A 10,091-nucleotide genomic window follows, 5' to 3' on the forward strand; every position below is an offset into this window, starting at 1 on the left:
TATAACTATAGTTTTTATAGTATTACTATAGTATAGTCCTATAGTGACGAAAATACCATCAAAATACGATAGTCACGATGACTAAAGTATAACTATAGTATATAAATATAGGATTTTTTTCATAAGGGGAAAGACAGTTTATATTAAGTTCTAGTCAACATCAACTTTCATAGTAATGTTCTGTTTTTGTAGCCATCTTTTTTGTTGTTGCTGCTGCAATAAATGGGAACCTCACACAAAAGAAAACAATCTTGCACAGTACTTTGTTTTATACTGGAATCGAGTAAAGATCAATCCTCAAGCCACCATTATGTGACTAAGTTTCCTTTTGGATAGTCACAACACTTAATTTATCTAGAAGTTTTCTCTATTTTCTATTCTCTGTTTATCCTGTAATGATGCTACTGGAATTTTAATTTCCCTGAGGGAACCCTCCCAAAGGGATCAATAGAGTTCTATCTAATCTAATCAACCAGAACCCAAATCTATGCTGCAACCCATGTTCTGGTTCCACGTCTTTCCCGAGACAGAGTGGAGCTCCAATGGGACACTGCCAAGTCCTCATCCCTGGGGCCGACCAAGGAGGTTTTTATCTCCCAGAGAGAGCTCTTTGGGGGTGTTCTGTTACATCTATGTGCATACACACTTGGCGCACTTCAAACTGCTACTCGTGCTTTCAAACTCACAAGAACAAATTACCATCCACCTTTTCATGATCAAAGCACAATCACGGTGCCTGCATAGAAGGACTTGGACAACGCACAGAACTTTGCAAAGTACATGCATTAAACATTGTGTCCCACGTTATCGAGCCATTGATATTTGCATTGCTTTCCTGGTTTTGATTCACGCTTGTATTTTTGGACTTTTCATTTGTTTTCCTCTGACATCCTGTTTGTGCCTCAACTGACGACTTCTTCTGACTTATACTTCTCTGCCCTGTTTTTGCATGATGATTTGGATCTGTTTGCCTGCATCTTTGTATTCCTAAAATTCCATCCACTTACCACGAACCATGAGCGGCAACTTTCTCTTGAATGTTTTATCTTCCACTATAACTGTACAATGTGAGTTTTTGCCTAGCTGCAGCTTACTGAGTAATTTTCATTGGCTGATTTCTCATGATATCTTCCTGTGGGTTCTTACTGAGTATTTAGTCAGCTGAGTTCTTGTTCTATCACCAGTCTTTGTTTCTTTCTTTCTTGGGCATCCCTGAAACACAGGTATGTTAAAGTTATATTTTCTCTGATAGTCTGGTGGTTAATCTTATCTTGCCAGGTTTTGACAGTGAAGATTGCAACTCAAAAAATTAAAAAATAAATAAATAAAAACCATTAGCATAGTCTAGCAACAAGAGGAAATGCCTAAAATTACACAAGCAATGATGAACAGTCAGAGAAAAGTGTTGAAATTGCAGTAAATTAAACATAAATGGAGGTCAATTGGTACACAGATGTGGTACAAAGATGAATACAAGCAGTGTCAGCGATAACAGGTTTTTCAGTGCACTATAATGCAGCAGATAAGAATTTGTAATTTGGTCAAAACATGGGTGTTCATAGTGCTGGAAAACAAAACACCTAAAGCCCATGGCATTAGCCTGACAGCATAGTCTTTTCTTCTGAGGCAATATGAAAAAAATAACCCCACAGACATTATCTAGATCCCCATTTTAGAGAACATTTAGTCTGGTAACATGAGAGAGTGAGTTACAAATGAGATTCATGAGGTGCTTTGCATGCATTTTCACTAATAGTCTGATAATGAAGAATAAAATGCAGATCTTTTCAAAGTGTAGCCAAACCTATACTTCCAAGTAATTCTACAATTTCAGGGGGAAACCATCATGCAAATCAGTTATCTTTACAAGAATAATTTATTATTATTATTATTATTATTATTATTATTATTATTATTATTATTACATAGAGGTTATCCCTTGCATTTTATGATATTTTGGCCCCCTCCTATATGTAATGGTGTAAAGAATAAAAGTTTACTTTCCCTCTTTCTTTTTTCTTTGAAACTTCACCAATTCCTGATTTGTTCTTACTTTTATGTTATTTAAACACACTGAGAATGTAAACCTGTACTGCTCCCTGAAGAGATTTATTTTCATTTTGTTGTTCTCCCGGATTTCCCCTCAGGCTGCGATTGCAGAACTGAGGAAAGGTATGCGTGTTTCATTGATAGATCGTAAAAGCATATATTGTTAGTATTAGACTGATACAAATGCTTAATAAGGAAAAAATAAACAGGCAGACAAAGATAGTGACCATGCAGCTTAGGATACATATGGTGTGATTTTGTGTTTCATTTATTTCTTTTGTTTTGTAAGATGAGGTTTTCAGTAGCCTATGTTTTCCTCTGCTAATAGGCGACTCCCATGTATGAAGATTGCATGTCACAGCTCTTCTTTTTTGTTTTACTGTGTTATGTACAGATGCACTGCTTTGTCGTTGGAATAAAGCAACCAGTAAAGCAGTGCCTGGCCATTCCTTACTTCTAGTGCAGACACACAACACAATGTAGAGAACCGTCACATCTATTAAGTGGTATTTATAGGTAAATACAGAGAATGTTAAAATCAATACGTCTGGAAATCAACAAATGCTGTATGCTTGTAAACAACGTAGTTGTTATGGGTTAAACTGGGAGCCCAACACATGAGGAAAGTGAATAATTTTAATCAAATACAGTGGTGCTTGAAAGTTTGTGAACCCTTTAGAATTTTCTATATTTCTGCATAAATATGACCTAAAACATCATCAGATTTTCACACAAGTCCTAAAAGTAGATAAAGAGAACCCAGTTAAACAAATGAGACAAAAATATTATACTTGGTCATTTATTTATTGAGGAAAATGATCCAATATTACATATCTGTGAGTGGCAAAAGTATGTGAACCTTTGCTTTCAGTATCTGGTGTGACCCCTTTGTGCAGCAATAACTGCAACTAAACGTTTCCAGTAACTGTTGATCAGTCCTGCACACCGGCTTGGAGGAATCTTAGCCCATTCGTCCGTACAGAACAGCTTCAACTATGGGATGCTGGTGGGTTTCCTCACATGACCCACCTTCTCTTGAGATTCAGTTCATGGACAGATATCCTGACATTTTCCTTTAGAATTTGCTGGTATAATTCAGAATTCATTGTTCCATCAATGATGGCAAGCCGTCCTGGCCCAAATGCAGCAAAACAGGCCCAAACCACAATACTACCACCACCATGTTTCACAGATGGGATAAGGTTCTTATGCTGGAATGCAGTGTTTTCCTTTCTCCAAACATCACGCTTCTCGTTTAAACCAAAAAGTTCCATTTTGGTCTCATCCATCCACAAAACATTTTTCCAATAGTCTTGTGCTTGTCCACATGATCTTTAGCAAACTGCAGACGAGCAGCAATGTTCTTTTTGGAGAGCAGTGGCTTTCTCTTTGCAACCCTGCCATGCACGCCATTGTTGTTCAGTGTTCTCCTGATGGTGGACTCATGAACATTAGCCAATGTGAGAGAGGCCTTCAGTTGCTTAGAAGTTACCCTGGGGTCCTTTGTGACCTCGCCGACTATTACACGCCTTGCTCTTGGAGTGATCTTTGTTGGTCGACCACTCCTGGGGAGGGTAACAATGGTCTTGAATTTTCTCCATTTGTACACAATCTGTCTGACTGTGGATTGGTGGAGTCCAAACTCTTTAGAGATGGTTTTGTAACCTTTTCCAGCCTGATGAGCATCAACAGCACTTTTTCTGAGGTCCTCAGAAATCTCCTTTGTGCGTGCCATGATACACTTCCACAAACATGTGTTGTGAAGATCAGACTTTGATAGATCCCTGTTCTTTAAATAAAACCGGGTGCCCACTCACACCTGATTGTCATCCCATTGATTGAAAATACCTGACTCTAATTTCACCTTCAAATTAACTGCTAATCCTAGAGGTTCACATACTTTTGCCACTCGCAGATATGTAATATTGGATCATTTTCCTCAATAAATAAATGACCAAGTATATTTTTGTCTCATTTGTTTCACTGGGTTCTCTTTATCTACTTTTAGGACTTGTGTGAAAATCAGATGTTTTAGGTCATATTTATACAGGAATATAGAAAATTCTAAAGGGTTCACAAACTTTCAAGCACCACTGTAAAGTGTCATTACACAGGCTGATGAAACTGGCTGTTAAAGCTTAATCACTACTATTATAAAGCCTTACTTGACATTTGGAAAATCAGTGTTGTATTTATAAAAATGATAATGTTGGGATAGATCTAATGGATGATGTTTATTTACTTCACAGGTTTTTCTGTTTGCTGGAATCATCAGAAATTTTCATTTCAATCTTTCACACATTATTATGGCTTGTAGGTGAGTGAATAGCTGCAAAATTATAATATGGTTACAAATTTTATTCATAATTACCTTTTAAAATTAATGTTTATTTCTGGGGAAAAGACAAAATAAAAAATATTTTATGATGAGGTTTTGTTTTTTTTACAAATATAGTGGTTAAAATTGTATTAAATTACCAGTAATCAAAACATAAAGCAGAAACTGTCATTGTATTGAAGTGAATTTTCATGAATGTCAATTGCATTTTACAGATTGCAAGAGGCATCAGAGGTTTTACGTGATATAATCAAGAAGAGTCAATTAATATCTTCATCTCCTGATGGTCCACCTGCACGATATCATCTCCTCGCAACCAAATGTAATCTTGATCAAGACCGCTCAGTGAGAAAATGGACATTTGGACAGCAAGACAAAAATATGCAAAACAAAATCCTACTATTGGTTGGAGAAACTGGAACAGGCAAAACTACTCTGATCAATGTCGTGGTAAATTATATACTCGGGGTGAAGTTTATAGATGAAGTATGGTTTGAGATTACAGAAGAGGGAGAAAATAATCAAACCTTAGATCAGACAGAAACACAAACAACTCAAATCACTGTGTATGAGGTCTTTGCCCAGGACAACCCAATCTGTCTGACCATCATTGACACTCCAGGTTATGGAGACACCAGGGGAACGGATATGGATAAACAGATTGCTGAGAATCTGTACAAGTTGTTTCGCAACGATAATGGAGTGAAAGAAATCGATGCAGTGTGTCTGGTAGTGAAGGCATCCGAGAATCGACTCTCTGACAGACAGCATTACATCTTTGATGCAGTTTTGTCCTTATTTGGTAAAGACATAGAGAACAACATTGTCATTTTTGTCACTCATTCAGATGGAATGCCTCCAACTAATGTGATTAATGCGATTAAGAGAGCAGGGATTCCCTGCAGGAAAGATGAAGAAAATGAACCTGAGTGTTTCTTATTCAACAATCGTCAATCTAAGAAAAGGAGCCAAAAGTATAACAAACCGCTCCAGGCAGCTTGGGAAATGACAGAGGACACATTAAATGATTTCTTTGTCTCCCTGAAAGAAGAGAACAGAAAAAGCTTAGAGCAGACTGATAAGGTTCTGGCTGAGTCCAAACGACTTGAAGCCTGTATTTCTAACCTGCAAAACCGTATTGACTTTGTCGAGTGCAAAACTAAAGAACTAGCCCAGATTCAGGAAGCCCTTGAGGCAAACCGAGAAAAGATGAAGAGAAATGAAAACTTTACTTTTGAAGTCACCACATATTACAAAGAAAAAGTACTCATTGAAAATGTTTCATGGAAGGACAGAAAGGCCACCAGTTGCTCTCAGTGTGAAGAGAACTGTCATGAGTATGGCTGCTGGGCTGCCAGGAATGCTTCGTGGTGTGAAGTCATGAAAAATAACCACTGCACATCATGTACAGGTAAATGTCATTACACTAAACATGTCAAAGAGAACAAGAAATATGTTAGATGCAGCAGACAGACCAGAATGACATATGATGATCTCAAAAAACGATTTGAAATTATCAATAATTCAGCATCAAATATCAAGTGTGATTTAAAGTCCTATGAAAATGTCAAAAAGGAGTTAGAAAGTGACAAGAAACAGGATGAGGAGATGACAAGCATAGAGAAGAGACTGAAAGAAGAGATAACCAAGAAAGAAAAGGAAAAAGCTGACCTGGTGGAAGAAGCCCACAACGCCATCATGAAACTGTCTGAGATAGCTTTAAAGTCAGACTCTGCTTTCATTGTTCAGGGTCTCGACTTCTTGATCCCTCGTGCTGAAGAAACTGGAAGAGACGTCCTTGCAAATAATCTGAGAGAGCTGAGAAAAATTAAACCTGAATCAGAGGAAAGAGTTAATGCTGCAGCGGGGTACGCAAGGGCAGGTCTCAATAAAATGAAAAATTTTTTCTGGTCAAAATGAATTAAATGTGGCTGTGTAACAGGTAATACAGAAGGAATTATAAACATATCAGAATCAAGCGTGCAAGTTTTGTTCAGTTAATGAAATGCGTTGCGTTTATTCATTAATGCTGTTGTTCAAGATTTAATCTTTTACTTTGTTTAGGTAATCATTTAGAACTTTCATTATGATTAATTATGAATGTGTTATGGAGTGCCTGAAGGAACATGGAGGGGGGGAAAGATGTACTTTTGTGAGATCTGATTTTTTATGCAGGTCAAGGAACTTCCAGATCATTTTGGCAACATCTAAACCACAACAATGGAGCGCATACACCAGTGGGTAAGGTTCAGAGAATTTTGACATTGGCCTTAAATATGAAGATATTCAATCCATTTTGTAGATATGGATTTTTTTGTGTGTGTGTTTTCACAGCATTCGAATTAAATGCTAATGTTAATGCTAACAGAGCTTCTTAGTGAGGCATTCTGGCAGTGGCAGTGACTTTCACATACAGTGACATCGCGTGCAAACCCTCTAGCAGGAGACAATTTGATTTGTCACACAGTTTAAATATCGTAAATGCTGATTATGCAGCGCAATTTTGAATATATTACGGCTTGTGCTGGTAAAACAACAGGAAACTCTTACACAAGAAATTTTTAAAGTTGCGTAAACTCTATTTCAGTGTGTGTACATGCTATTTCAGAAATGGACGTAAAGTTTACGTGAGTTTAGCCTCCACTACAGTCTTGTTTCAATGTTGCCAAACTGACCCGAAAAGTACATTGGCCTCAGTGAAAAACTATGTTAGAGCTCAAATTTCATCGAATTTTACTTTGAGATTGGCCTCAAATATAAATACAGTAAATCAGTGCTTGGCAGTGCTACGGTTTTCACATAAGTGAGAGAAAACTGAAGAGAGTACTTAGCGTAAGGGGATACACTCATTGCAATTTTGATGAACTGGAAGTACACTGACCTAAATAAAATTTCCATTGAATTTTTTCAAGTTTTGAAAATTTTTAAACCTTCAAAGTTTTTCAAAGTCTGAAACAAAAAAAGTATTTTCCTCCCTCCATATCCATAATGTGTTTAACATGTAGCAGGAGTTTTTTTTTGTTTTGTTACCTCATATGTACCATATATGAAGCTGTACTGTTCATGGATAGATATTTTCCTTTTTCATTTAACTTAATGTAGTTCATTAGATTATATTGTTAATTCCATTATTGCTTGTGTTCTCTGTTTTTCTGATTTTCTCATTAAATATTTGGTAACTGCAGTGTGTCTGAGTCGCCTCTTTCTGAGACTCATCCACATGGATCAAATAACACTGAATCTTCAGTAATTCATAATCCAGATAATTAATACTACTGCTACTGTTAATAATAATAATAATAATAATAATAATAATAATAATAATAATAATGGTTACAGGGTAAATGAACAACTTATTTTTGAAAACAAAATTTAAGCTTGTCACACAAATAGTGTTCTGTTCCCAGTATTGTATTTACATTCTGTTTCACAAGTTTGAAAAATTACTGAGTAACCTTTAATAATTCAATTATTGCTTGTGTTCTCTGTTTTTTGGACTTTCTTATTAAATATTTGGTAACTGCAGTGTGTCTGAGTCGCCTCTTTCTGAGACTCATCCATATGGATCAAATAACACTGAATCTTCAGTCATTCATGATCCAGATAATTAATACTACTGCTACTACTACTATTATTATTATTATTATTATTATTATTATTATTATTATTGTTACAGGGTAAATGAACAACTTATTTTTGAAAGCAAAATTTATTTGCTCAGTGGTTACATTTTCAGCTTGTCACACAAATACAGTATTCTATTCCCAGTATTGTATTTATATTGTTTCACAAGTTTGAAATATTACTGAGTAACCTTTTAAGCACAAATTTTCATGACATTTTTATCTGTCCAAATGGATTGAACAGATGTCAGAGTCATCACTGCTGATACACGATTTAATCCAGAGGAGTAAATTAATCAATGAAGGCGCTCCTGAATAACATCATCTTCACACAACCAGAACTGATGAAACGGCTCAGTGAGAAAATGGACTGAACTGAATCAAGAAGTTCCCAGTCAGGAATTTGATCTCCTGATGATCTCACAATGATCTCAACGGTGATCTTGCAGTATGAGAAGTCTATGATCTCACAGTGGGCATGAGTTTGAAATGAGATCACATTCTCATCATGATCTCAAATTCTGATCTCACACTGTGACGTAGTTTTGATATGTACATGATATTAGGGTTAGGGTTATGTCAATATATATAATAAGGGTTTTGGTTCAGTGCTGTATATAATCATTTAATTCCTCATTTCCTATACCACGTATCTGTTGCGGATCACGGGTGAGCTGGAGCCAATCCCAACTGACTATGAGTGAGAGGTGGGGTGCACCTCCTTTAGAGGTATATTTTCGACAAATTATTTCCTCACTGGAAATACAAATTTTAACTTTATCATTCCAGCCTCTATGTTGCCTTCATTGTCCTCAATCCTGCACAACTTGAGATTCTCGGTTATTTCCCATAATTGGCTGTTGTTCTGTGCCCTCTTTTCATAACTGAAGCACAGATGCAGCTAGATTAAGGAGAACCTGGATTTGATGAAGTACACATGACCATGTCAGACAGCCCTGGCCACTTTAAAGGTGTTGAGGGTTCCGCAGTGATGCTTTTATCCACTATCATTGTAGCATATCTGTTGAAATTCAGCTTGTGTTTTTTCTTGACTGGTGGTTTGTTACACAACATCAGGTTACATTGAAACACCATTCGCTTTACCCTCCCACTTGGATTGACCTTGAAAACCAGCCTTTCTTTCTCTCGATGGTCTGTGACAACACATAATATGCTTGGCTTCCTTGGGGTCATTTGGAATCACTACCACAGAAAAACAATCTTCCTGTCTTGTGCTCAGTCGGAAGCCATGTGTAGCAGAAAAGAAACAGCACCACACCCTGGATTTACTGTACTGTTTACTGTCACAGAAAATGAGGTATAGACCTATTTGTTTGCTTGCTCCTATTTGTTCTCATGTCAGACCATAGAAAATCTACTCACTAAAAACAACTACTCAGTTCTGAGTAGTATTTTACTAATTGATAAGTGTTCACATCATTCAACAAATTTAGTACACTTTCTAGAGAAATGTATTTTGGGAAGAATACAAAGATATATTTTTATACCTCCATCACCAGATAGAGAGTCTATCAGAGACTCTCACACTTTCTCAAGAATGACTGGTTAAATGTTTGTACATTGTGCCTGAAATTGGCATTGGAAACAGCAGATGAACTGATGAGCTTTTGGAATTGAACAAAAGGGGGTCAAGGTCTTTGTTTTCTGAAAACTGTGACTGTGGTGTTTCCTTTTACTTTCTTTTCCTTTCTGACTCACCTAGAAATGAACCACCATTGTGTTTTATTGGGAATTTCATAGCTGAGGTCATTTTTTATTATTTCAGTCTGTTTCTGTCACATATGAATTCTGGAATATACAAGAATATGAAGCTTAGTTTCTTCCATGATTTTCTGTGTCACCATAAGTGAACACCACACCCTCTCCTTTCATAACACTACATAAGATCACATGACTGTAACACTCCAAATGTCTACATGCATGCTATGCTGTTCATATTTACATGACATTTGTTGCTATGAATACACAAACAAATTCAGGCTATCATGTATCGCACAGGGTTTCCCCACAGAGCTCAAATTAACCTGGGAGGAGGACCGGGGGGATGGGGACAGTGTGTT

General features: G+C 36.7%; 1 protein-coding gene across 6 annotated transcripts; it reads left to right on the plus strand.

Annotated features, from left to right (window-relative positions):
* The first annotated feature begins 666 nt into the window (after positions 1 to 666).
* Positions 667 to 7,675, plus strand: LOC132881756 (uncharacterized). Of its 6 annotated transcripts, none has more exons than XM_060914631.1 (4): positions 675 to 776; positions 2,444 to 2,565; positions 4,299 to 4,366; positions 4,603 to 7,675. In XM_060914631.1, exons 3-4 carry the CDS (start codon positions 4,356 to 4,358, stop codon positions 6,305 to 6,307), a joined length of 1,716 nt encoding a protein of 571 aa, XP_060770614.1. In that variant the 5' UTR covers positions 675 to 776; positions 2,444 to 2,565; positions 4,299 to 4,355; the 3' UTR covers positions 6,308 to 7,675. The 6 variants fall into 6 exon arrangements, with proteins under 6 accessions (XP_060770623.1, XP_060770614.1, XP_060770605.1 ...); XM_060914622.1 differs by lacking the exon at positions 675 to 776 and adding an exon at positions 1,081 to 1,223; XM_060914640.1 differs by lacking the exon at positions 2,444 to 2,565 and having other exon boundaries at positions 667 to 1,067.
* The last annotated feature ends 2,416 nt before the right edge of the window (positions 7,676 to 10,091 follow it).

The sequence above is a fragment of the Neoarius graeffei genome, chromosome 1 (genome assembly GCF_027579695.1).
Source record: "Neoarius graeffei isolate fNeoGra1 chromosome 1, fNeoGra1.pri, whole genome shotgun sequence".
NCBI classification, from domain to species: Eukaryota; Metazoa; Chordata; class Actinopteri; order Siluriformes; family Ariidae; genus Neoarius; species Neoarius graeffei.